The sequence below is a fragment of the Grammomys surdaster genome, unplaced genomic scaffold, assembly GCF_004785775.1.
Source record: "Grammomys surdaster isolate TR1022 unplaced genomic scaffold, NIH_TR_1.0 167, whole genome shotgun sequence".
Lineage (NCBI taxonomy): Eukaryota > Metazoa > Chordata > Mammalia > Rodentia > Muridae > Grammomys > Grammomys surdaster.
Genome location: NW_021604615.1, coordinates 6,432,613 through 6,460,185, shown reverse-complemented (window position 1 = coordinate 6,460,185; position 27,573 = coordinate 6,432,613). Strand labels below are relative to the sequence as shown.

At 49.1% G+C, this 27,573-nt stretch overlaps 1 protein-coding gene across 3 annotated transcripts in view; it reads right to left on the bottom strand.

The window, feature by feature from the left end:
* The window catches only part of Arhgef7 (Rho guanine nucleotide exchange factor 7), a 109,680-nt gene extending 82,130 nt beyond the window's left edge, over positions 1 to 27,550 (bottom strand). For all 3 annotated transcript variants that reach the window (XM_028766387.1, XM_028766385.1, XM_028766384.1), the window contains exon 1: positions 27,361 to 27,550. In XM_028766387.1, the coding sequence (XP_028622220.1) occupies positions 27,361 to 27,525 (165 nt within the window). In that variant the 5' untranslated portion in view covers positions 27,526 to 27,550. The remainder of the gene's footprint in view (positions 1 to 27,360) is intronic.
* Between the last annotated feature and the right edge of the window lie 23 nt (positions 27,551 to 27,573).

Here is a 27,573-nt window from a genome sequence, read left to right as displayed (position 1 = left end):
GTGTTCCCCAGGAAAGGCTGCAGAGAGCAGCAGAGCTTCCAAGACTTGTCCCAAACTATGCTGTGAGCTTCATCAGCTGGCTGTGTCTGCAGAGACATGGTCTCTCAGGCTGCCCATTCTCTGGCCTTGAAGGGGTTCAGCCTGTATGAGGTCCTGGCAGGAAATGGGGAGACACTTCCCTCTGGACACTGGTGGTACTGGCTACATGGTGTGCTGGCACTATGTCACAGAGCTGTGAGCATCTCACCCCAGCTCCACACTTGGTGACATCACACTGGTACCCAGGAATCAACAAACACCAGAACTCAGGGACCCCCATCCAAGGAGCCAACTGTTAAACACTCACACCACACACTGGGTTTTTCATTGAAGCCCAGCTTCTACTGGAAGTCTTCTTTCAATGACAGCAGCTCTGGAATCTATTTCAGGTTTACTCCAGGAGTCATGCACACACACACACACACATACACACACACACACACACACTGTTTCCTATAGGCCTATGGGAAATAGTGGTCTCTTGGGCACAGACTTGTCTCTCAACTCACAAATGGACTCTTTCAGCCTCAGTCATTTAGTGTAATCTGTTCTCTACAGTGATCTAAGCCTGGAGAGCTTCCCAGGGGCAGCTGGAAACACATAACCTGAAAAAAATCAGTACAAACCATGATGCTTCCCCAAGATGGACACCACTACACAGTACATAAGAGAGTGTTGTGACGGTGCGGGCCGGTAATGGCCAGACTCAGGAGGTAGAGGCAGACAGGTATTTAGTTTAAGGTCAGACTAGGGTACACAACAAGGTCCCGACCCCCGCTAGTCCCTGGCTTTCTTTATATAACTGACCAGAAATATGGAGTACGGTGTGGACAATCTTCACTTGTATGCTAATATCATGTGTAAGTGCCCAGAAAACATGCAGTCCCCCACAAGCAGTGGCAATAGCAGATGCCCTCAAGAATGATAACAGCAGAAGGCAGCTTGCATCTCATTACTAAATAAACTAGGGGGAGGACAATCACCATCCCCAACCCAGCACCCTTCCCACAGGTCAACATGTCTTCCCTAGTGCACAGCACCTCGTGTAAGGATCCTTGCAGAGTAGACCTCTATTACACCACAGCAGCCAACCCCCTGAACCAGCTAGGCTGCAGGAGGGTCCCACTCCTCCCAGACACTCTATGCTTACTCTGCAGCACGGCACAGAATGAGCACATGTGAGCGGGGCTCCCAGCCAGTCTGCAGACAGTTCTCCCCAGTCCACTGGACAGCAAAGGAGGCGGTGAGCAAAAGTCGCCAAGGTTTGCTGCTAACTACCAAATAAAGTCCTTCTCAGAGATACATGGCTTAGTAAGAAAGCTTATTGGAAAAAAGTTGTAAGCCTTTAATAATGTTTATTTTTCTTTTGCTTTTTTTGTTCCCAGTGTATCCCAAATCCCAGCTCCCAGACAGAATGCCACAGCCACCGGGAGGAAGACTAAATATTTTCTGATTGGATAAAACTGGTCAGACTAAAATGAGCAACAGCGGACAGAAATACACAGCCTTGGCTCCCACCGTAATTCAGAAACACCGGAGACATGTCACACTGGGAGATGTCCCAGGCTATGCTTACATTAACCCACATCCCCCGGGACCTGGTTCCCACCAACTCTACAAGCATGTCCAGCCCAGCAGAGAGGCGGCAAGCATCCCAAAGGCATGCCAGTGCCAAAAGTAGATAAGAAAATATTTAGAGATAAATCATGTGACCCGGAATAGCACTCCCCCAGAAATGCTACATAAGCAAGCCACGGAGTGAGAACTTGAAAGAAAGCAACTTGGAAAGGGCAGGAATCCCGCTCAGACGCCCAGCCATGTGGCCAGAGTAAGCCACCCCACTCCTCTACAGGAGCCACTCTTGCATCTTCAGGGATCTTTAGACAGAAACGCTCACGAGAGTCATAAGTCAAACTGGGTCTGCGCTCAGCGGCTTCCCTTGAAGTTTTAACTGCTCGCCTTGAGCGGTTGTATTTTGTCATCTGTCTTTGCAGGTCTAGCTTAATGGATGCCCAGAAATGATGGGATGGCATCCTGGGAGCCTAACTGGCTGACTGCTTCCTCCGTTTAAAAGGATGTATCTGTTTTTAGCTATGTATATGTGTACATGGATGAGTTTATGTGCACACCGCCTGCATAGGTGCCTTCAGAGTGCAGAGGGTGTCAGGTCTCTTGGAACCAGAGTTTTGGGTGGTTGTGAGCTGCCGGATGTGAGTGCTGTAAATGAAATCCAAGTCCTCTGCGAGAGCAGGAGGGGCTCTCTGCCTCAGAGCCATCTCTCCGGGCCGTGCTTCCTTCCTCCACTTCTGTGATATCCTGGATCCTTTAGCATCTATTTCTTCTCTTGCTTGTTGTATCTTAAAACTGGCACTGATAACATTTCTAACTCTCTGTTTGATGGATAGTAGAGGAAAAAAGTCTTTGCTTTTATTATTCTGATGTATATGAGAGGGGGAGAGAGGGTGAAAGAGTGAGAAGGGAAAGGGAGACAGAGACGGGGGGTGGGTTGGGGTGTGTGTGTGATTTTGGAATTGTTCAAGAAGCTTCATTTATAGACATCAGAAAGCCACATCCAAGGAGGTGACCTCATTGTGCCTTTGTTCACGGGCGCTGGGAGGGAACAGCACACAGAGAGGGCAGGCATGCAATGGTTGAGAGACAGTGAAACCCACAGAGCCCCTCAGGAAGACGGCTGGCCATGAGTTGGGAACAGCTAAGGGTGAGCAGGGCAAAGTGCAGTTCTATAAATATCGGACGGGCCCCTGAGCTTGAGGGTGACACCAGCCTGCATGCTTGCAAACTAAACCCCTGCAGGACAGCATCAAGGCCAGCAGGGACTCTACCAGTGTCAGGGGTGACAAAGAGATAAAAGGCCACTGGCTCTTGAACTCAGCACAGTGTGGCTGAAGTAAAACAGATGCAGCTGGGAGAGAGCTCCGTGTGAGGTGCAGCATCGGAGAGATGCTTTTTTTTTTTTCTTTAAGAAACACACTTAGAAAATTTGACCTCAGTGATTAAAAATAAGGTCGCAAGTGCACACACAGGCTATTTCTTGAGTCCATGTTTCCATGACTGAGGCATCCCATTGCTGATAACCTGACGTCACCCTCGCTCCTCTGCCCAAAGTATTTTAAAGGATCCTACGAGCACTTAAAGAAAAAGCCAAAATCCTTTGAGAGAGAGAAAGACAATCCACAGACTGGGGAAAGATATTCATAAGACACAAATCCAAAGACCTATATTCTCGAGTTGGAGAGATGTCAGAGTGTTTTAAGAGTGCTGGCTGCTCTCAGCCTTATTTATAATAGCCAGGAGCTGGAAAGAACCCAGATGTCCTTCAACTGAGGAATGGATTCAAAAAATGTGATATATTTACACAATGGAGTATTACTCAGCTATTAAAAACAATGAATTTGAGAGGTTCCTTGGTAAATGGATGGAACTAGAAATTATCATCCTGAGTGAGGTAAGCCAATCACAAAAGAAGACACATGGTATTCACTCACTGATTATTGGATATTAGCCTAGAACCTTGAAATGCCCAAGATGCAACTCACAGGCCACATGAAGCCCATAAAGAAGGAAGACCAAGTGAGGGTGATTCAGTCCTTCTTAGAAGGAGCAACAAAATACTCAAGGGAGCAAATATGGAGACAAAGTGAGGAACAGAAACTGAAGGAGGGGCCGTCTCAAGACCACCCCACCTGAGTATCTATCCCATGTGCAATCACCAAAGGTAGATGCTGATGTGGAAGACAGGAAGTGCATGCTGATAAGAGCCTGATATGGATATCTCCTCAGAGGCCTTCAAGAGTCAGACATATTCAGAGGCAGATGCTCACAACTAGCCATTGAACTGATCATGGGGTTCTCAATAGAGGAGTTAGAGTGAGGACTGAAGGAGCTGAAAGGGTTTGTGGCACCATGAGGAGAGCAACAATACCAACCAACCACAGCTCCCAGGGTCTAAACCACCAGCCTGGGAGCACTTAGGGGGGGATCCAGGGCTTCAGCTGAATATGTAAAAGTGGAGGGCCCTGCTGGGCATAGGTGGAAGAAGAGAACCTTGACCTCATGAAGGCTGGATGCCCCAGGGGGTGGGAATTTTGAGGGTGGGGAGGTGGGAGTGGGGGGGTGTAGATAGAGGTTACATCCACAGAGAAGAAGGAGGAGGGGCGAGGGGATTGAGGGTTCCGAGGGGGTGGTGGGGGATGGGGTAAGGGGACAACATAGGAAATGTAAATAAATCATCCAATAAAAAAAAAAAAAAATAAGAGTGCTGGCTGCTCTCAAAGAGGATCCAGGTTTGATTCCCAGCACTCACGTGGTGGCTCACAACCACCTGTGACTCTAGTTCTAAAGGAACAGATCCAGCACCCTCTCCAGCCTCTGAGGGCATCATACACAATGATACAGAGACAGATATGCAGGCAAGACTCTCACACACACAAAATAAAACAACAATAAAAGACCCATATCCTAAATATAGAAAGAACTCTTAAAACCTCAAAAATCAGAAAATAGATAGCTCAATTTAAAATATGGGTAAAAGGGGTGGGAGAGCTGGCTCAGCAGTTAAGAGCACTGGCTGCCCTTGCAGAGGACCTAGGTTCAAGTCCCAGCACCTACAAGATGGCTCTCAGTAGTCTTCATTACAGTTCTAGAGACTCCAAAGCCCCCTTCTGGCTTCTAGATGCACTGCATGCACATGGTACAAAGGCATAAATGCAGGTGAAATAGTCACACGCATAAAATAAATAAAACACAAAAAGACAAGTAAGATCTGAATAGACAGACGGCTCACTGGTGTTGAGAACATGTCAGCTTTCCACTACTGTAACAAACACCTGAGACACAGCACATTTCATAAAGAGGAAAGGTTTGTCTGAGCTCATAGCTCAGGGTTTGGTTGCCTGGTCCCAGTGTTTTCGGTCTTAGGTGAACACAGCACGGGACAGCAGGGTTGCACAGCAGAGAAAGCTGTTCGTTCACGGCAGCCAAAAAGCAGAGAGAGGAAGAGGGAAAGACCAAGGACTTGCCTCTCCTTCAGGAGCACACCCCCAATGATCAAGTCCCACCGCTTAAAGGTTCTACCGTCTTTCAGAGCTTGGTGAGCAACTTTAACATGCAGGCTCTGAGGGACACTGACCCCAAGCCACAGCATCAAACAAGCATATGAGAAAATGTTGTGCAGAACATCTTTGAGGAAATATATACTCAGAAGGGAGATCTGCCCCGCCCCCTGCACACCTCCAGAATGATAGAACCCGGAGTAGACTCGACTAAGTGTCAACAGCGCTATGGGAACGCACTTGCACTGCTGACACACTACCAAACGGCACAACCCCTTTAGAAGGCTACACGGTTGATTCGTACACACTAAAACTGTCTTACCACAAGATTCAGAATGTGCGAGTGCTGGTATTTGTGTCTGTCCACACAGGAGCCTGCGGGTGATGTCTGGCTCAGCTTACAGACAGCTGGCAACACTGGAAGCAGCCAGGGTGTGCTTCAGGGGGCGAGTCAGGGATTCCCAGAAAACATCAGCCAGCAACCAATTAGTTAGTTAGTTAGTTAGTTAGTTAGTTAGTCAGTTTGTTTGTGTAACCTTGACACAAGCTAGAGTCATCAGGTAAGAGGGAAACTCAACTGAGAAGATGCCTCCATGAGATGGGCCTGCAGGCAAGTCTGTGGCAGTATTTTCTTGATCAGTGATTGACTGGGAGGACTCAGTCCACTGTAGGGGGGTGCTGCTCCTGTAAAGTTAGTACTGGGACCTCTAAGAAAGACTGGGCACGCCATAAAAAGCCAGCCAGTGATGAGCACTCTTCCCTAGCCTCTGCTTCAGTTCCTGCCCTGAGTTCCCCCAGGAATGGAGGGTATCCATCCTATGTGCAGTTACCAAAGGGTGACCCTAATGTGGATGTCAGGAAGTGCATGCTGACAGAAGCCTGATACAGCTGTCTCCCTAGAGGTCTGCCAGAGTCTGGCATATTCAGAGACAGATGCTCACAGCTAACCATTGAACTGATCATGGGGTTCCCAATGGAGGAGTTAGAGAGAAGACTGAAGGAGGTGAAAGGGTTTTCAGCCCCATGAGGAGAGCAACAATACCAACCAACCAGAGCTCCCAGGGTCTAAACCACCAGCCTGGGAGCACTTAGGGAGGGATCCATGGCTCCAGCTGCATATGTAGGAGAGGATGGCCTTGTCGGGAATAGGTGGGAGAGGAGATCCTTGGTCCAGTGAAGGCTGGACGCCGTGTGTGGGGGAATTTGAGGGTGGGGAGGTGGGAGCACATCTTCATAGAAGCAGGAGGAGGGGGGCTAGGATAAGGGGTTCCTGGGCGGGAGGGGGGGAATGGGGTAAGGGGATAACATCTGAAATGTAAATAAAATATTCAATAAAAAAATATAGAGAGGAATAAAAAGATAAAAAAAACCCAAGTTGTTGATCACAGCAACAGGATCAAAGTAAAATAGGCCTCTGAGTCCGTCCTGGAAGACAACACCTGGAAAAACCACCGTACATCTGTCTAGACTGTGTCCAGAGACAGATGTTGGGGGTGTTTGAAGATCAATAGCTGCCCACAGCTGCAAGAGGACCAGAAAAGGCAAGAATCTGGTGGCAGTCAAGCTGTGCCCTGCGACGCCGTGAAACGGATGACACCATCACACACCCGTCATGACCCGAGCTGAGTGGAGCCTAGGAAACTGGACCTGGGCTACTAATTGCTATTATCTGAATGTCCCTGTAGCTCATGCTGACATCTGACCTCTTGAAGGGCTAATAGCAACAGCAGGAGGGGGTGTCTAATGAAAGGGGAGCGTCTGGCCTGCTTGTCTCTGCCCCTTAAGTGCTCACCTGCCCTTCTGTCGTGCTAGGATGTGACACAAAAGCTCTTACCAAGGGTGGCCCTGGAATCTTCAACTCTGCAGCCTCTATCCCTGGGGTCAGCAAGCTCTGATTACTGATCTCTGAGACAATAATCACATATCAATATTCGACATTAATTGTACCAGGCACATCACACCTATGGGGGATGCTGACACGGGAAGGCTGTGAGGGACCGAGGGGGACCGAGGGGGACCGAGGGGGACAACACAGGAACTCATTGTACTTTGTGCTCAGTGTTTCTGGGAACCTCAAGCAGCTCTGAGAAGTCTGATCACAGACAGACCCTCTGGCCTGTGCAGTCAGTTCAGGCTCCCACCCTAACACCACCAGCCAGCTGCTATCTCCTTGTGTGAGCCCTGCTCTTCCTGGGCCCGGCCATGCCCCTCCTACCTTAAGACCTTTATGCTTGCTGCCCTCTCTGCCAGATCACTCTCTTCCAGGGTGTTCACACAAGTTTCTGTTCAACTGACACACCTCAGAAATAGCCACCCTGACTTCCTGACACACACTGCCCCACTGCCCTCGATCCCCACTCCCCCTCCCCCTCCCCCTCCCCCTCCCCCTCCGTCTCTCCAGTTCTGTTTCCCTCCTTGACACTGGTCACCACAAACATGTTGTGCACTGAGTTTACAGAGCATCTTGCTTACCAATGACAGACGTTCCCCAATTACCCTTATGCAGCCAATCTAAATGTCCCTGGCTCCTCTCAAGGACTCTCAAACTCCAGATAAGCACTCCTGTTGGCCTACAGCCTGTTTCCTTGACTACTTCTTCCTAAGGGTGAAATCTCTTCCCCATTCTCTGGTCTTGGGATTCCTCATCCCAACTACCAGGACAATGGGCCTAAAAGTTTCAAATGTACATCCCAGATTTATCTATCTATCTATCTATATACATCATATACATATACATACACATACATATATATATATATATATCCTGACTTTACCTCTCTCTGTTCCAGCAGACTTCAAATCAGACTGCAACAACTCCAGTGCCAACTGTTTCCTCAGAATCTACATCTGGGTCCATCCTCACAGAGTGCACTTTCCTAGCCTCAGACGGTCCCACAGAACCTGGATAGCAACTGAAACCGCCTGTTCTTCCCAGCCGTGACCAGAAACCCGGCTTCCTCGGGTCCCTGATGACACTCCAGTGTCGTCAGAAAGCAGCCAGAGAGAGTGATGCCCACTTACCCAATATCTGATAATAAAACAAAAGGTGGGACCGAGGGGATCAGGCAGGCAGAAACACAGCTCTGGCGGGCCTTGCCCTTCCCCCACACCCTCTGCCTTGCTAAATGTTAGATTACATCCTAAAGCTAGCCACCAAGGTCCCTTATTTGCCCACTCCCTTCTCCTGAGGCTGACCTCCAAGGTATCAAAGTATTTGATACTTTGACCAGCTATCAAAGTATTGAAGTCTAGCAATCAAAAGCCCACCTAATTAACACGCCTTTTAAACACCTCATCCTAACATGATTTTTACCTTTATACCATAGGCCATTTTCCTACAGGCCATGTCTGTCTCTTTACTATCCAGAGGCAATTCTTTGTCCCTCCTGGGCAAATATCCCTTTCCCCTCTCCCTTGTCCCCTTCCCCTTCCCCCCCTCATCCTCCATCTCCTGACTTTATCTCTTATTCCCTGCCCTTAACCCTCTGGGGCAAACAAATATTGTGCTGCGAACCTGGTCTGGAGTGTCTTGTGCCAATTCTGCGCCTTACAGTTATCTCCCTGTGCTCTGCAGTGGTAAACGGTCTTGGGAACTATCTTCGTTATTGTTCTACTGCTGTGAAGAGACACCAAGACCAGGGCAGTTTATGGAAGAAGGTATTTGATTGGGGACTTCCCTATGGTTTCACAGGGTTAGAGTCTGTGACCACCATGGTAGGGAGCATGGTGCCGGAGCAGTAGCTGAGAGCTCAGTCAAAGCTCACCCCTCAGTGACATCACCTCCTCTAACAAGGACACACCTCCTAGTTCTCCCTAAACAGTCCACCAAGTGGGGACCAAATAAAAACAGAAGAGTATAGAGACCAGTCTCATTGAAACCACCAGGGGGACAAATCTAAGCAAATATGATATGTATACACACTTATTATATTTTTTCAGTGAATTAGTAAATTAAGGACCCATGTCTAAAAGCCCCTGAGTACCAGTGTTGGCTTGACCTTAGCCTCAAACGTGATACTGATGGCTGTTGTAATGTCTGATTTCAAAAAGTCAACAGTCCTGGCCAGTAGCCTGAGACATACCTCCTGTGACTCTGTCATTGTCTGGACATCAGCATATACCTACACAGACAGCTATGAAGGGACTAGGCAATGGACACTCATCACAGGGCCACTGCAGCTTAGGACAAACCATTCTGATGTAAGAATTAAAACATCCTTAAACCACCTCCTTGGAAACACAATCTTGAGAGCAAATGACACAGGAATGAACCATCCCCTTGGCTTTACCCAAAGACCACAACTCTTCCGGTTGTGACAGGCCTGCTTCTGCTTGAGGCTGCTGCCCTAGGGCTCCCCTGCTCTCAGGTATGCTCTTATGTGACAGTTCCCTCTGGGATTGCGACACTCCATCCTGCAGGAAAGCTCCTTAAGCAGGAAGGTAATCAACTCAAAATAGCTTCAGGAAGTCCCCTAAATCGACCAGAGTCACCAGGTCTGCAAGAGTACGTAATAAAAGCTAAGAGTCCCCACCCCGGGGCATGCACAGTTAATCTGCAAAAACCCTCTAACAAGCCAAGAGGCAAAGGAGACTCTGAGGCCAGACCAGCAGCTTGGAAGAAACAAACTGCTTCCTGGAGGAGGTTTAGAGCAACTGAGGAACCGGGAAAGGACACTCTCTTGATCTGCCTGCAGGCTGTGCAGAAAGATCCAGGTTCCTAGCTTGGTGGACTCTCACTCATACTGGGGAGGGCACTGGTGATATCTTTGAGCCATCTCTGCATCTGTAAGGAACCCTTCATCCATATTCCTGGAATAAAACTCACTGGTTCACAGAGTTGTGTTTTGGTGATATTCCCACTTAGGTCTGTTTTGGGATCCCTATCTGGGGGGTCATAGATGCATACGCTGTGTCTCCCCAGGAAAAGTTTTGTCACATAACACATGCCCACACTGGGTCTGGGGCTCCATTTCCCAGAGGTGCATCAGGGCATCGATGCAGCCTATGCTGCCAAAGAAGCTCTGGTTTCAGAGCTCATCCTTCTATCACTGAGGAAAATCGCTGGCTCCACACAGGGTCCCCCGCCAGCTGGCACTTTATGTGGCTGCCCCTGAGATCTGCATATTTCATCGGGCTGTGTTATATGGTTTCCTAAGTTTCACATGAGGATTCTATGTAGACCTCAACAACTCTGATATTTCAGAGAGAAATAAAACAGCAGTGAGGAACCACAGAGCAGGCTGGACTGGAGGCAGACATAGACAGAGGGGAAGGGGTGAGCAAGGCGGCTGCCCACACTGACCTAGGCACCGGCTCACAAGTGCTGGCTCAGCTCAGGGTAGCTCCATGGGACGGTGACAGCCTGGCTACTATCTCAGCTTCCCTCCTGCTGAGCATATTTTCAGACATGTCCTTGGTTTAGAACTTCTGTCTCCTCCATCAACTCTGCTTACTTCTGAGCCCGTGCTGGGAGGTTTACTCTGGTGAGTTCTTTCCTCAGATCTGCGATATCCACTGGTTTTCTGTGGGGATGTTCTTTCTCTTCTGTCGCTGTTTCTCAAAGCCTCCTCATGATGGCCCTCTCAGAATTCCCCCGGCATGGCTCTAGAATCATCTCAATAGACAAGAGTTGACCACAGGATTTTCCACAAAGCCCCTGTAAGCTTTTTTTTTCCCATGGTGACCAGAGCTAAGGCTCAATGGCCCCAGACCATCCTATGCATGTACAGTGTTCTGTGGTCTCCTAGGACCAATACTGCCAAGTGTCTCTGTCCGTCGGTTCTCAACAGAGGCTGAACGGTCGCCTACGAGGAGCTGGTGTGACCACCAGTTAGTCTCAGTCTTGGTGGGAACCGGAAGTCCAGCCTGAACCCGTCCCCACAGACTTCCTCAGACCTACAGAGGACCAGGACAGCCCAGGGCAAGGACAGCTATCCTCACGTCCCTAGAGGCAGTGTGGGAGCACAGGAAGCCTGGCTATGCATCACAAACAAAAACACGTCAAAAGTAGATCATTGGACAGGTACAGTGGGACAAACCACAGCCACAGCCGGGAGTTTGTCTACGCTCCCCACAAAGCCTCACTAGGAGAGAATCCGTCTACACAGATCCTGCTGCTTCTTTGGGAGAGCTTCTAGAGGCTCTTGTCTTTCTCGGTCCCTTGATTCTGCATGTTGAGTAGTCCACATTCATAGACCCTGGACCAGCATCCTGAGTGTGGTCTCTTGGCAGATGGTACACCTCCCATTCCATAGGAAGTTTTTAAATGCACAGACATATATATAGACCCCTCCCTCTTCTTAGACAAGTTCAAAACTCCTATCCAACCCAAACAGGATCTCTTTCCCCTCCCCTCTTCCTGCCTCCATATTCCAGTGCTGCAGAAGTCAACCCAAGAAGACACTGGGACTCCACTGTCTAAGCAGAAAAGACACTAGGGAGGAACTACCAAGCATGAGGAGACCCTCGAGGATGACCAGGCAGACTGGCCACCTGGGCAAGAGTTCCCAAGGCACATAGTCCTGGTTCTGTGTGATTTGTTCAGTAGGGTGCTCATGGCTCCCAGCTGAGAGCCCCCAGAGCATCGGCTTTCTCTCAGACCTGGGTAAGAGTGCAGGTTCTCAGGCCTGTCCCAAGCCTATGAGTTCTGGAAATCTATAGATGAAAATTAACAGTTGATGGTTTCCTGAGCCGCTATGGTGATTTTCATCCAGAAACTACCTGGACCAAAGGCAATAGAAGAGGCCATGGTAAAGAGAGGACCCAAGCTCCTTGATTCCGTAGCGATACAGGAGACTTTAACATTTTAATATGCCATGCCACCTCTGTGGAGAGGAAAGGGTGAGCCAGCCAGCTGAGACATTTTCAGCCTAGAGCTCAGGAATGAGACACCTCTGCCATGACCACTGTCACTCCCAAAAACTCTCCTCATGGTCCCTCCAGAGAAGGCAGTAAGGAGCAAAACTCAATGTGTTTGCTTCCCCAATCAGGAAAATGGAGCTGAACTGGGGTGAACCAAGCTGGTTTTAATGCTTCAAGTTGGAAAAATAAACCCTGAGAGACTTGCTTACATCGATCACACCGTATTCAGTGGTGCCGATCCAACAAACAACTGTTGGTTCGCTTCCCTCCCTGGCTACCGCGGTATGTGACCCGCTGTGAGCCCTTACTACACGGAAAAAGAAACCAAGCCTGAGAACCCACGGAGGGATGAAATTATAACAAATGACCCTCAACTTGAACCTGAGCTTGACAGAAACTCTGCATTGGCATCCCTGAAATGCCTGACGTCTCCCAGACCGAGACTCTGACGTGTCGACTACAAGACACACACTTGCAGACAGCATTTCAGAACAGTGTCGGTCTTCCCTTGAAAGCCACCCACTGCTTAATGAGTGAAGACACAACACAAATATAGTCGTGAGCTGAAGGTGACCATCTTGGAAGTTCTGGGGCGTAACTGTTTACGACCCACACAGCACATGCTGGGCTCAACCCAAGGACTCGTTCACTGGGAAGCAAAAGGAACAGACTTTATAAGCTAGGAGACAAGAGAAACACACCCTAGACATACTCTCCTGGAGCAGCTGGGTCAGAATATGGTTTGCTAGAGCTCCTACATGAAGAAAAACATATCTGACGGTCCACTCCTGCTAACAAATTCCCTACACAGTTTGTAATGGCAGGACTTCGGGTTGAGTCTGCCACAAACGCTGTAAGTTGCTACGCCTGCTTTCTGCAGGCATTCGGATATTTGAACTCTTGCTCGGTGAGGCTACCATACTCTGTAACTCCATTTCCATTCCTCATGCCCAGCTAGCTCCAGGCTCTCTCCTTCAGCCCATCTCCCTCAGCATACCGCCCTTGGCCAAGGTCATCAAGGTAAGTGCAGCCTTTAACCTGGGTGGCCCTAGCCAGTCCTGCTGAGCCTGCTGACAGTGTGTGGTCACAGGTAAGGTATCCTTCCCTCATGGTGATAAGGGAAGTGACACAGCTCAACCTCAAAGCAGCACGTTCCTTGGTCCCCTGGTCTCCCGGGCACTGGCTGTCATTCATTTCTATCTTGGCCTCTGGCCTTGCCACACCTGCAGTATATAACACTCCCCCACGTACACACACCCCTGTGGAATCTCACCTGCCTACAGCTCCAAGTCTTGTCTCTAAACCGTCACTCCCAAATTTATAACCGTCCGTTACCCTCCCCCTCGAGACATTCACAACTCCACAGACACCACTACCAAATGCTCCATATCATACTCATGACCTTCACAGAGCAGCCAGGGCTCACATGGCTTCTCCTGTTGAGCTTCCACAGATCAGTGGGGACTGGAAAGGCCACTACTGTCTTCCCTTGATGCCCCTCTCACCCCATCCCACCCTCATCTCTTTACAGCCCCCCACCTCAGGTCTAACAGCTCTCCTGTTTTCTACCCTATGACTGGAGTGTTGTTTTCTAAACACTTACCCAGTCATGGCTCAAAGCCTTTCGAACACCTTGCTCATCAGGCCCCCTGCTGTCTTCCCTCTCTATCTCTGAGAGAACACTTTGATCCAGGCCTGGATCATCCAGCACAGGTCTAGGGAACCAGGTCACCCCTGCCCCAGGCCAAGCAGAGCCTCTATCTAGTGCATGTGTCCCCTGCTCCACATAGTCCACCATCTGCCAGGGCTCATTGTAAAGCTAGAGCCTTCCCTAAGCCACCCTCTGTCCCATCTGCCAAAGGTCAGCCAGGTCCCATTGCTGTGCGTATTTGGAAATCTGTCTCCTGCTGTCCAAGCACATAGCTCCTTCATAGAACAGCCAGCTCACACTGGTTCTCCAGTTACTCACCCCTACAGCTCTCGGAACATAGTAAACACTCAGGTAAGATCTGGTGAGAAAGACACAAATGAACAGGGATATTCTCTGTAGTAACTCCTTCCCGCCATGAATGCAAGCACTCCAGTCATCCTCGGACTTTAAAGCTAGGCATGTCTTCTTCATTCACACGGAGACTCAAAGGTACGGAACAGCCAGTGTGATGAGTCAAAGTCCCGTTCCCCCAGAGAAGCAGGTGACAGAGACTGTCCTATGCCACTTACTCTGGCATCCATGAGCAGTATCAATGTCCAAGGACAGATCTATTCTTCCTCGGAATTACCAGTGTTCGTTCTCTCTCTCTCTCTCTCTCTCTCTCTCTCTCTCTCTCTCTCTCTCTTTCTCGCTCTCTCTCTTTTTCTCTTCCTTCCCGTTTTCTTTCCCCTTTTGCTATGGATGGCAACCGACAGTTTTTATTTCAGATTCAAACCATTTTGCTGAATACATACATATTGTAGGAATACAATTGAGTTTTATACATAAATCTTGCTAAGCTCACTTGTTAGTGCTTCTGGCTATTTTATGGCACGCACTCAATTTTCTACATAGACAATGGTGTGGTGCGGTGTCTACACAGAGAGGAAATCTTACCTTCCTTTTCAGATGGGTGCTTAGGTTTCTTTTCTTCTCAGACACCCGGGGAAAGGTTAAGCAGAGGAGGAAGACAGTTGCACCCCAGTCTTACTCCTGATCTTGGGGGTGTTCCATCTCACTCCTGTTCACACCAGTGACTGTGGATTCCACAGCAGCCCCTTCAGCAGGCCGGGTGACCTTTCCCCCTCACCTGAGTGGCTGGCAGGATGTCTCAGGAATGGATGCTGGATGGTCCCGGATGCTTTTCTGTCTATTGACACATTCCCGCGGTTTTTCTCTTGTAGATTGTTAACACAGTCGATTATATCGATGGGTTTCCAACAGAGACACCAACATGAATCTCGGGACTGGTCCCTCTTGATAAAGAATAGTATACCATTTTTACATAATGCTGATAGACTTTCTTAATGAACATGGTGGTTTGCCTGCATGTATGTACCATGTGCATGCAATGCCTATAGAGACTAGAAGAAAGCACCAGATTCCTGGGACTACAGTTACAACCAGTACTCTTAATCACTGTACCATCTCTCCAGCCCCTCCTAGACTAATGAGTCTAAGCTTTACCCCTAAGTTCGTGAAGGTCATAGGTCGGTGATATCTCTTCTTACAATATCTTTGTCAAGTTTGCCCTTGGGATAGGTTCACTGCTTAGGATAATGTAGGAAATATTCTTTATCTGTAAGTTTTAGAAGACTGTATGAAGAACTGGCTTTATCCCCCCCCAAACATTTGGTAAATTATCTAGGGAAATGGAATTTTCTTTATGGGAAGTGTTTTCCTCTTCAAATCTGATTTCTAGACTAGGTGTAGGACTATTTAGGTTATTGGCTTCCTCTTGAGTAAGCTTTGGACGTTTGTGCTTTCCAAGGGACTTGTGTACTTTGTCTGAGATGTGGAATTTACTGGCAGAGGAACAGAATCCACTGGCAAAGCTCCCCTCCTGCAGCAACGTCCACTGCTGAGCCCTCCCACCTGTGGGCTCTGTCTCGACGCCCACACCGCTGGCTGTGTCTTCTCCACTTCGTTCTCCATCAGATGCAGCTTCTGGTTGTTTGTTCTTCTGTAGGACTTTTATATTTCATGATTTCCATTCTGTTCTCTCTCTTTAAACCTGGTAATCTAATAAATATTTTTTTGATGACTGCACATAGGGTAAGGCCACTTGGTGCTTCAGAAAGATCACAGCGATGGCGTCTTCCTGACAGTGTGTGTTCTTCTGTAGTGACTGGATTGACATGTATGAAGTCACAGTCAGACCAGCAAGATCGCATTTATACACCCATCATTTTCAGGATTGTTGGTAACTTGGACACACTTTCCCCAAATCACCTTGCCTCCCGTGTCACAAGGCCTAACTCCCTCACAGTCTCTCAGTAACTGCACCTTTGGTGATCACACCAGAGTTGTATACAAAGGGGATGATGGATTCTTTTTCACACCACTCATTGGTAGGCAAAAGGTGGCTTTCAGCTCAGGAAGTGTGACATGGGCTTTTTGGAACTGTACTCCCTTTGGCCTAATGAACCTTTCGTATTTAGGTGGTTTTCGCATCAAACTATCACCAACAAAGCAGACTTTAGTAACCATCCTCTTCCATGCCTTCCTTTTTCTTTTTCCCGTCTGGAATAATTTCCAATACTTCTGTTTTTCCTTGGGCATGAACTTTAGGTAGAGGGACCTCCCATTTTCCTGCCTTCTCATTTCTCTTTCTTTCTTTCTTTCTTTCTTTCTTTCTTTCTTTCTTTCTTTCTTTTCTTTCTTTCTTTTTTTGGTTTTTTCGAGACAGGTTTTTTCTGTGTAGCCCTGGCTATCCTGGAACTCACTCTGTAGACCAGGCTGGCCTCGAACTCAGAAATCTGCCTGCCTCTGCCTCCCAAGTGTTGGGATTAAAAGCGTGCGCCGTCACTGCCTGGCCCACCTTCTCGTTTTTGCTTAATCATATTGGAAAGAACTCGACTGCTCTCGACTCTTGCTCTCGACTGCCCCTCTCTGTCCCGCAGACAGGCAGGAAGTGCTCCCTGTGGAGTCGTCTCATCATGCTTTTGCTTGGTGTTTCTCTTCTCATGCATCTTAATAGTCTTTTTCATTTGATTGGGGGGACTGTTTTTTTAGGGGGGTTGCCCTTTTTGAACGTTCACGGGCTTTCTGACTTCCTTCCTCTTTTTCTCATGGTAGTCTCTAACTGATATCCATATTATGGTGCAATTCAATATATTCATGACATGATGACAGCCAAGGAGCAGCCATCCAAGACCTCCCAGGTGACAAAAACATCTTAATGTTTGGGTCTTGCTGGACCACGGCCTTACCTCATGCACCCATCCATTCTGGTCTTTCTCACCTTTGTTCCTTCCTTTGGGCTAAGTTCTAATCTCTTCAAGCAGAAGCCCCATCAGACAGCAGGAAACCATCCTGTGTGTTGGTCGGGCAGCTCGGTACCGCCCCAAGTGTCACCTCATGGCCAAGAGCCAGTGATGACGGGGCTGTGGTTGCTTCCAGGAGACCTGAAGCTTACCCCGTGCACTTGTAAGCAGCCGATAGTGTCTGAAGATGATAATCCCATTCTCCTGTCCAGGAACAATCCAGCCTCTGTGACACGGTCTGGAAGTTCATCCTTTGACACGAGTCTACCGCTTTGGCCACATGCTACGATAGAGCCTGTTTTCGAATGACTGTACCCAGAAAGCATGTTTCTGTGTGGGAAAAGCCTGTGACCAGCAGCGGTGTTTCCTGAGATTAATTATACATCACAGATCTTAAGTAAAGCAAGCTCTTCAACACCACAGGGAGACGGCTCAGGAGAAATCAGGGCAGCGGGGATGAAGTGTCCTGAGTCTCTTCCTCCTCCTGTGAGCCTGCAGCACAGGCAATCAGATCTGAAGCACACTTCCCAATCCCTCCTCTTCTGTCACAATTATTGTGACATTCTTGCTCAATGTGACTGACAAAGTCACTCTTCAGTCATGTGTTCAAAAGGCAATCAGTGTTTTCTGAAAAATCTGTACTCTTAACCAAAGGGTTTTTTTTTTAATTTTTATTTTTAAATTGTTATTAACTTTTTTTTTTTTTTTTAGAAAAGAGCTCCTGCAGCTTAAGCAGGCTTCACACTTGCTGTGTGGCTGAGGATGACCTTGAGTTTCTGAGCATCCTGCTTCCACCTTCCTCCTGCTGAAACTACAGGTTTGCATTCCACACCCAGTTTTATGGGGTGCTAAGGATGGACCCCAGGGCTTCTGGCATGCCGAGAAAGTACATTACCAACTGAGCCACATCCCGGGCCTGCAGCTCACAGGTAGTGTTGACAGCCTAACTCACACGCAGGTGTCCACGCAGGCTGAGTGGTAGAGAGAGGTATGTTCCAGCTCTGATTGATCGGTCAGGGATGGCCCAGGTAAGGACTGCTGGACTCTTCTCTGTGTAATCCCTAGCCCCCAGCCACCGTCCTGGGCTTGTCGTCTCAGTGGGCCAGAGTCTCTGGAGTGTGAATGAGCACAGACCTAAGAGAGCCTGGCTAAGAGCCAGCAGCAGGTATCCCTGCCCTCCCATTGGCCAAGTCCCATCAAGACCAGCTCATGTTCAAATGAAGAAGTCATCTCCACCTCTTGACCTAAGTAAAGTCGCCTTGATGTAAAACGTCCAGAACTCCTGACAGTGGAGGTGGGCGTTTCTCCCTTTGCTCTGGAGACTCTCTTCCTCCTATGGGGTTGCCTTGTCCAGTCTCCATATGAAGCTTTTGCTTTGTCTTACTGTATCTTGTTTTGTCCTGTTTGGTTGTTGTCTCTTGAAGGCCTGTTCTTTTCTGAAGTGGAAACGGAGGTGGGGCGGGGTGGATCTGGGGGAGAAGAGAGGTGGGAATAGGGTCTAGGAAGAGGCGAGAGAGGCAAAACTGGGATATATTGTACGAGAGAAGAATCTATTTTCAACAAAAAATTAATTAAAATGAAAAGGTGTGGTGTCAGAGAGGCTGGAGACTTGGGGTCACTTCCTGAGCCCCCCACCCCCTTCCTTACTTGGTGTCCTGAGCCTATGTCCTCCCAGATCTTTACACAGGAGCAACTTCTAGCTCACTCCTGTGGGCGCCATTTACTTAGACTCTAGCGTGAGCAGTTCTCCTGAAACTGAAATTCCCAATGTACACAATCCTCTGTGACCACATTCGGGTAACCCTACTGTGTAAGGGAACATCTGGGCTGCAGGACTTCTGCATCCTTGACACAGAGGGCTCAAACACTCCACATATAAGACCGAGACAGGTCTCCTATGATGTCCCTGAAGAGGTGGTCAGAACACACAACGGTGTGTGGTGCTAGCATACCTGTGATAGGAGTCTGACAAACGTATCATGTTTGAATAATTTTCTCTCTCTCTCTCTCTCTCTCTCTCTCTCTCTCTCTCTGTGTGTGTGTGTGTGTGTGTATGTGTGTCTGTGTGTGTGTGTGTGTGACTGTGTGTCTGTATGTGTGCACATATGTGTGTGTACAGGCACACACATGTATGTGGAGGTCAGTCAGAGGTCAACACTAGGTGTCGTTGTTTTTTGTGACAGGGTTTCTCATTGACCGAGAATCTCACTGATTGAGCTAAGGCCCCTCCAGGGATCCTCCTGTCTCCATCCCCTATCCAGACCCTGGATGACAGACAAGTGCCACCATGCCCAGTTTTCACTGTAGAGCTGCAGATCAGAACCCAGGTCCTCCTTCGTGCGTGGCAAGCACGCTACCCACTGAGCCACCTCCCCATCTCCCAGAATAACTGAACATGCACATTTGGGAGGGGTTCTATAGATGCTCTGTGAGGACATCCCCCTGCTCTGGCTGCAGGACCACAGCACAGTGGATGAGCAGTACCAGCCTGGCTGAGGGGGTCACCAAAGCTCAGGGCAAAGGCTGAGAACACAAAGTCTCCTAAGATGACTGGCAGTGAGGGACAGCAGGAGGCCACAGCAGCCCACAGCCCTCTCTCTGTGGCACAGGCAGAGCTGCCTGTCTCCCCTCCATCCATGACTTATGACCTTTAGCCTGCATGAAGCTCAACCAGGGAAGCCTGAGCCGCAGCAGCTGAGAATCCAGCAGCTGCACAGGGACCTGGAGCTGAGCCATGAGCCCTTCCCCGAGATGACAGTGGTCTGTCCAGGAAAGGAAGGGAGACAACACCCTCCCTCCCCCCAAAAAAAAATAAGGTTAACAGAATCTGTCCCTTGTAAGACTAAAGCATTGTTTCTGGATTTGGGTGGTTCTGCAGTCACACCCTAGCTACTAGCTTCAGGGACAGAACAGTAGTTCCACAACACCCAGCATGTCTTCTCAATAACCCTGGGGACACTCTGCTGCCCTGAAAGGCCACTCCTGCCAGTAACGGCTGTGAAAATTGACACTCAGTGAAGGCAGACAGGGGACCTAAAGTCATGCAGCAAAAAACTACAGCATGAATCTGAGTCTCCCTAGCCCTGGAAGACCTGCAAGAACCATGTCTAACAGATCTCCAGGAAGGGATGAGAGACCTGGGGACCAGCAGTGTCTGGCTTTCGTATGGCAGAGTTGCATACACAGGGGAACAGCGAGCCCTCACCTCTAGGTAAGTGACAGACACAGGACAGTCTCGATCTTACATGGAATCCCGGTTCAGAAGCTAAAAGCATCATAGGACACACAGCCCTGCCCAGCCTCACACTGTATTCCACAGGGACCAGTTCTGTGTGAGGAAATAAACTGCACACTCTCACGCCACTCCACGTCTTGGTGCAGAAACTCAGTAGCCACCGACACAGCGTGCAAGCTCCAGGATCCACAGTGAGGCTCAGACTCCAGAGCAAAGTCTATTTTATGCTCTGCTGTAGTGTCTGTCCTCCTGGTACCCGTGGGAAAGGGAGCCTGAGAGGACTGACACAGGCCAGCTGCAGAGGAGGCACATGCAAAGGGTGCACCCAGCAGGCCACCCCCACCATCTGGCTAGGGCTGCATGGAAACCGCAGGGGAAGCCATGATGCTGGCCACTGCTGCCATGGCCTTCTGTAGGCCTGCAACATTGTCCTTCCCTCCCATGACCCCTAACTGAACAGGGACAGTGCCACATGATCTAATCCTTAGGTCAGGCCCAAGACACTCTGTGATGTTCCAGTCTGGGTTGCAAGTTCCTGAAGGCTGTGACTATTGATATCCCCTCAGACCTGCCCCTCGGGGCAGACTCTCCCTTCTCATTCGAAGCTGGGTGACCTGGGGGAAGATGTCTTCCATGCCAGTGCTCCTTCTACAAAGTGAGCCTCTCGAGAGATGCACTGAGGAAGTAAGCAAGTCTCTGTGATGGCGATTTCTTAGCCTTGATGAAAGTTGGATAGTTCTTGCAGGCAGAGTACATCAGGAAGGCTCTGGTTACTCCTAATGAGAGAAGGAAGGACCCGCCAGGACAGCACACGCTGGAACTCTCTCAGTGATGCTCCCAGGGGCACTGGTAGCCATCTTCCCACTCTCTTGTCCCAAGCTGGCTGTGTGCGCACATATGTGTATGTGTCCACGTGAGTGTATACACACCTAGTGAGCATGCATGCACCCTTTATGTCCATATGTGCATGTGTGTTGCTGCATGCTCACCTGTGCATGCGTGTGCACATGTACATGTGCATCTACACGAATGCACACACATCTAGTGAGAACACACACACACCTTTGTATGTATACATTTGTGTGTACTGCTGTGTGTACTGAGTTTGCACGTGCATGTATGCACCTACGTGGGTAGACTTGCGTGCTAGTGGGTGTAAATACTCCTTTATGCGCATAAATCTGTAATCTGTGTGTGCTTCTGCGTGTACCTGTGTGTGAACATCTTTGTATGTATCTGAGAGTATATACATGGACATCAGCAAGTGTGCACACAGTTTTGTGTATGTGCACACGCACGCGCAGCTGACTGCTCACCTGTGGGTGGGTGTGCGTGTGCACATGCCAACAAAAACACGACTGTGTGTTCAGTCTGGCCCTCAGGAAATCTCTTCAGAGTTTCTGAGTTAAACTGAATTTAAGTGTTTTGGTTTGATTTTTTTTTTTTTTTTTTTTTTGTAGAAGCCAACAGGGCAGTTCCAGTTCACTCATCTCCAGGCCTGAAACCCAAAACCACCTGCTATACTTTCTGGTTTTGGGCGAAGGCAGCGCCCTGAAGTCACATGCTTTTAAAGGAAACAAAGTGAACTATTACAAAGTTCAGTACGCAAGACTCTACTCAAGGCCGACTTGTGGCTGGGTTCTCATTAATGATGCTCTAGATGAAGTCTGTTTTCTAACTTTCTCAAATGAACAGCCAGTCAACTGACATGCCTTCATGAGAGCTGCTGTGCTCCCCATCTTCATGAGAGCCGCTGTGCTCCCCATCTTCACGAGAGCCACTGTGCTCCCTATCTTCATGAGAGCTTCCGTGCTCCCTATCTTCATGAGAGCCACTGTGCTCCCCATCTTCATGAGAGCCACTGTGCTCCCCATCTTCATGAGAGCCGCAGTGCTCCCTATCTTCATGAGAGCTGCTGTGCTCCCCATCTTCATGAGAACCGCTGCGCTCCCTGCCTTCATGAGAGCCACTGTGCTCCCTATCTTCATGAGAGCTGTTGTGCTCCCTATCTTCATGAGAGCTTCTGTGCTCCCTATCTTCACGAGAGCCGCTGTGCTCCCTATCTTCATGAGAGCCACTGTGCTCCCTGTCTCCATGAGAGCCGCTGTGCTCCCCATCTTCACGAGAGCCGCTGTGCTCCCCATCTTCACGAGAGCCACTATGCTCCCTGTCTCCATGAGAGCTGCTGTGCTCCCTGTCTCCATGAGAGCCGCTGTGCTCCCCATCTTCACGAGAGCCGCTGTGCTCCCCATCTTCACAAGAGCCGCTGTGCTCCCCATCTTCACGAGAGCCACTGTGCTCCCTGTCTCCATGAGAGCTGCTGTGCTCCCTATCTCCAGGAGAGCTGCTGTGCTCCCCTTCTTCATGAGAGTGACCGTGCTCCTCATCCTACACAACCTGCTCTGAGTGATCAAGTCATTAACACTGTCACCACAGCCACCACTGAGCATGTGCTACTCAGTGCCCAGGCCCAGAGGGAGTGCCATTCTCGAGTGGGCGTTTCTATTGTCTTCCCACGAGCCACAGAGACTCTTTCTCTTCCCATCCCAAGGGAGCTATCCTATCTCTTCCTATCGGCTGCCAAGACTGACCCAAACTGAGTCTTGCATCAAGTGAGATATCAAATCTTTGCGAGGTTTCCCATGGCTGCTGCAGGGATGTGAAGCACACACAGCCCAAGTCACATGTCAGGAAGGTCAGTCCAGACCACCCATCTCCCGCCAACAAGATCTGTCCTTCTGCCTCGCACTGTTCTTGTATTTAGCTGTGTTTCCTCTTGTTGTAATCTCTTAAGAACCTGCTATTTAAGATGCCGAGCTGGTGCCTCCATAAAGCCTTCACCCCTAAGTTCCAGTCTTTGGTACATGAAGGTATTTTGCATGCTACCAAAGAGCTATATGAACAAGCCAGCCGCAAACCCTTTTGTTACAATGGTGCACTGCCTGCAAGATACGCTACAGCAATGGTGGCACAAGGCTTATGGGTGTAATCAACCAATAACTAACTGATCTGATTTAAGGTCCGCTCCATGAGATGGAACTCAAACCAAACACTGTTTAGGTTACCAAGAACCTGAGACTAAATATCCCAGAGACCTAGGGTAAAATCAAATAATACTGGTCAAAAAAAAAAAAAGAGGAAAAAGTGTAGCAACAGATAAAATGACTCCTGATGATATTTCTGTTAATATTCATAGATCCGTTCCTCATTCAACCAACACTAGAGAAGCTTCCTCCTGCAGCAGAAGGGAACAAATACAGAGACCCTCATTCAGACATTATGTAAAGACTTTGGAACACTCATCTCTAAATGGGACATTTCCATCAAATCCCTCCCTCTCTCAGGAGTCAGGGAACCCTGAAGAAGAAGACACCAAAGAAGTGGGGAAGACGGGGAGGTGGGGGACACCAAGAAAACACGGTCCCCTGGATCAACATGAGCAAAGCTCAGGTGAACTCAGAGAGACTGTGGCAGCATGCACAGGGCCTGTACAGCCTACACCAGATCCTTCCTCTACTTCTATATTATAGCTTTCAGTTTCCTCTTCATGGGACTCCTGAGTGTTGGAGTGGGCGGGGCTCTGACATGGGGTTCTTTTCCTGCTGTTGATTTTTCTTGTCCAACTTTGACGTGATGGCTTTTGCTGTATCTTATTATATTCTATTTTGTTTTATATATTTTAAGTGAATGAATGAATGAATGAATGAATGAATGAATGAATGAAAACCTAGCCACCAGGGCAAAGGTTAACAACTGAGCTGCCATTTATACCTGCAGGGAGAGGGGAAACCAGTTTTCGCCAATGGAGTGACACTGGGTATATCCACTACTCAGGGCAGGCCTCATGTTCAGGAGTAGCTGACCAACATATACAGTTTTATTGTGTGCTTTTATTTAGTTACAGTTTGATGGGGTTCCCCCTCCCCTTTGGGGTATTGGTTAATTTTGCTTTCTTAGTTTATTTGGGGGGGGTGAGGTTGTTGTGCTGGGTATTTGTTTCTGTTTTTGGAGAAAGATTTTAAAGTTGGGGGGTGAGGATCTAGAAGGACTTGGAAGAGAGAAAGAATACGATTAGGGTATATTTAAATTTAAAAATTGTTTTTTGATAATTAAAAACAAAATACCAAAAGTTACCTCCCACCATGTCAAGCAGGAAAGAAAGTTCTTAATAAGTTGACTGAGATCGACTGTGATTGGAATGTGTCCCACAAAATTCTCACGTGGGGATCCCAGACCCCGGGGAGCTCAGAAAGTGGGTTTATCTGGTGATGGCCACTCTGGATGTAATTGGGGAGATGCCCTCATACCGGGTAGGTTACCTGTAGTGGATTTGGCCAGAGTGAGAACCTCATATAAACAGTTGTGTTTCCATAAACTTAGGGATCCCCAGCCGTGTGAGAAAAGCCTGGGCAAGAGTCCCAGCACATGCCGGAAGCACATGCCACACCTTGATCTCGAACTTCTGGCCTCCAGACCACGAGACAGGAGGACCCCTGATTTCAGTCACACTCCCAAATCCTGGTGACCCCAGGTCTCCCACAGAGAACGTCATGTGGGCTGCACACAGCTCCCCTGGCACACTAGGAGACACACAGTAGGAACAAAGTTCCTGGAGGTTTTCACGGCAATTAAGCAACTTTGTACACTGCATTCACGAGTAAAATTAAAACAGCATTTTAGCATAGATTGCGCTGGGTGGTTTTCTATCCTCTAAAATTCTTGCATCTAGGACCCGCCTCCTTTGACAAAATAACCTAGAAATGTCTGAAATGGGGGGTTTTGCCAGGCTGGTGCTGCCAGGGCTCAGGGACATGATGGCTAAGGCAGGTTTGAGATCAGAAGAGGGGGGAACAGGATATGGGACCCACTCAGGGCCTGGCTCTCCCTAGAACAATCAAAGGGCAAGACCTTGATCCCCAGAGCTGGGAAGACTTGCCAATCCCAGCTTCCCTCTTTCCTGCAACGGAGAGGTGTGGCAGACAGCAGTGAGCAGAACCCCTCTCTTACTGCCAGTCTCTCCCAAGAGATGAGTGAACGCAGAGGCTTCAGGAAAGAGACCCTGACCCACCATTTTCTTTGCCTGAGCTGGAGCTCAAAGAATGTCCCGTCCCCACTAGCCAACCCCATTGTGAAACAGAACAGGACGTGCTCTTAATAAAAGACACATGGGAAGCCTTCATTCGGCACTCATTCCCAGGCCTGAACTCCATTTTAAACTTATGAACTTGTAAAAGGGAAGTCCTACGCTGCTCACAACCCGCCAGTGTCAGCATGTCCACGTAGCAATGGGTCAGGCTAAGAACCTTTGCATGCCACACAAAGGTTCAGCTCCGTTTCCAGGCATTTCCTTTTTAAGGAGAGAGGGCCTTCCTCTTGCATTCTACCATGTAAGCAAAAGCTGCCCCACACATGTGCTCTGAGACAAATGTGATTACATGCAGGCATTGCTGAGTGCGGATGACTTCAGGGTAGATGCAAACTCATGGAATCCACTATTTCAGACAGTGGCTGATGGTTTGCTCCCCACAACTGCCCCTCACCCAAGAGCCAGGGACTATCAGCCTTCACGAAGAGGGACAAAACACCACCAACCCAAGAGATTCCTACTCGACTGTAGTTTCAGAGTGTTTGGGGTCCATTTATTTTCAATCCCTCTCTCTGTCGGAGATGAAAGAGCTTCATCTTCCTCTGTAAATCTTTCTAGAATTTAAAACAGAATATGAATTTTGAAGTTTGCCCAACCATATCAATGGTTCCAACATGTCACGAGACGTGCACACGGATGGGGACATGTCCGTTGACATAGCACAGGAATCTTTTTACAGCTCTGCCTCAGAAACCGAACAGGGTTTTCTTTAAGCCTGTTTTGGAGAACCTCAGCATGTGTCTCACTCAGACATCTGTCTTTTATTATCACAATGGCCAGATGACAGCCCGGTTTTCTCAGTGCCTGAAAACTCAGACCCTGCTCTTCAGTCGTCCCATCTCAAACCATAACTTTATTGATCTGCACCATTTATCAGCAGTGATTTCCACATCAGTTAGTCCCTCTAAGATGCATGTTGTTTTCATAATAATGTTCGGGAAAATACCTAGAATCTGTGGTACGCATGCGGAATTCACGTTAAATGTTTTCTGCAGCACGCCAATTTATGAATAAAACTAGAACGTCTGCTTTTTCAGGTCACTTAATGCACATTAACAAATTGTCCTGCCTGCGGCCTGTGCATGTGTGCGTGCTTGTGCGTATGCGTGTGCGTGTATGTGCGTGCGTGCGCTACTTCTTGCTAATTATGGGACACTTCCGTTTCTGTATTTAACACCTTTTAAGTTACTAAGGATCTTAAGTTTTCTTGTAAATTGTGTATTGGCAAAATCTTGAACACAGGACTTTAGTAATTTTTGACCTATAAAAGCTGGCTGTTTTTAGAAGTGCTCCCAACCCCTGACCCGGCCTGCTCCGTGAGCTTGCAGATGAAAACAAACTTTGGTCACCCAAAGCTGCGGTCAAGGTTCACACTGCAGCGCCAGGGAGCCAGCAGCAGCAAGCAGACTGCTTCAAATCTAGCAGGCAGTGAAGATGAAAATTCCGATCCATTCCCAAAGAAGCCGGGGGCTTCAACACCCTGTGCGCGCTGTTCTGCAGGCTTGGATGAGTGAAGAATCCCTTGATAGGGAAAGCAGTAAGTCTTTTCACAGCTCGGCCCTCCCTTAGCTTTGGATGCATCCTTTAAACGTGTCCAGCCACCGCTCCATTCAACTCAAGGGTGAAACTGCAAAGCTAGCGACGAAAACCTTTCAAACAAAGCCATCGCAGAAAGCTGCGCGGCACAGAGACGACGTTTTCTGATCTGTGTTGGCGAGGGCGAAGCCGACCTCCCAACTTCACGTTAGGGTGGAGCAGAAGCCCAACGCCGCCGGCATAGCCAACTCTCCTTCTCGTGACCCCGAGCCGGCCCCGAGCGTCACCGCGGCCCCCTCCGCTGTCTGTACTCTCAGGGCGGGTCCCCTTCCCGGAGCCCCGCACACAATGGCGCCCCGAACTCCCGCCGCCGGTCCCCGCGCCTGGCGCGCCGCCGGGTCCGCGCACAAAGGAGGGCGCGCGGGCCCCGAGCCGGCGCGCGCCAGGTGCTCCCGCGCGCCCAGCCGCCCGCCCGGGCCAGGGACCCACCCGAAGACCGCGCCAAGGCCACTTACTTTCTCGATGGTCCCGGGCAGCAGGCGCTCCAGCAGCCGGCATAGGACCACCCCGTCCTTGAGCGACGCCTGCAAGAAGACCTCGGGATCCGAGATGGTTTTCTTGGGCGACTCCAGCACGCCCAGGGTGATGAGCCACGTAACGGTCTGCTCGGCAGAATTCATCGCTGCGGCGGCTCGGGCTGCGCGCACAGAGGGGGCGCCGCGCGCGAT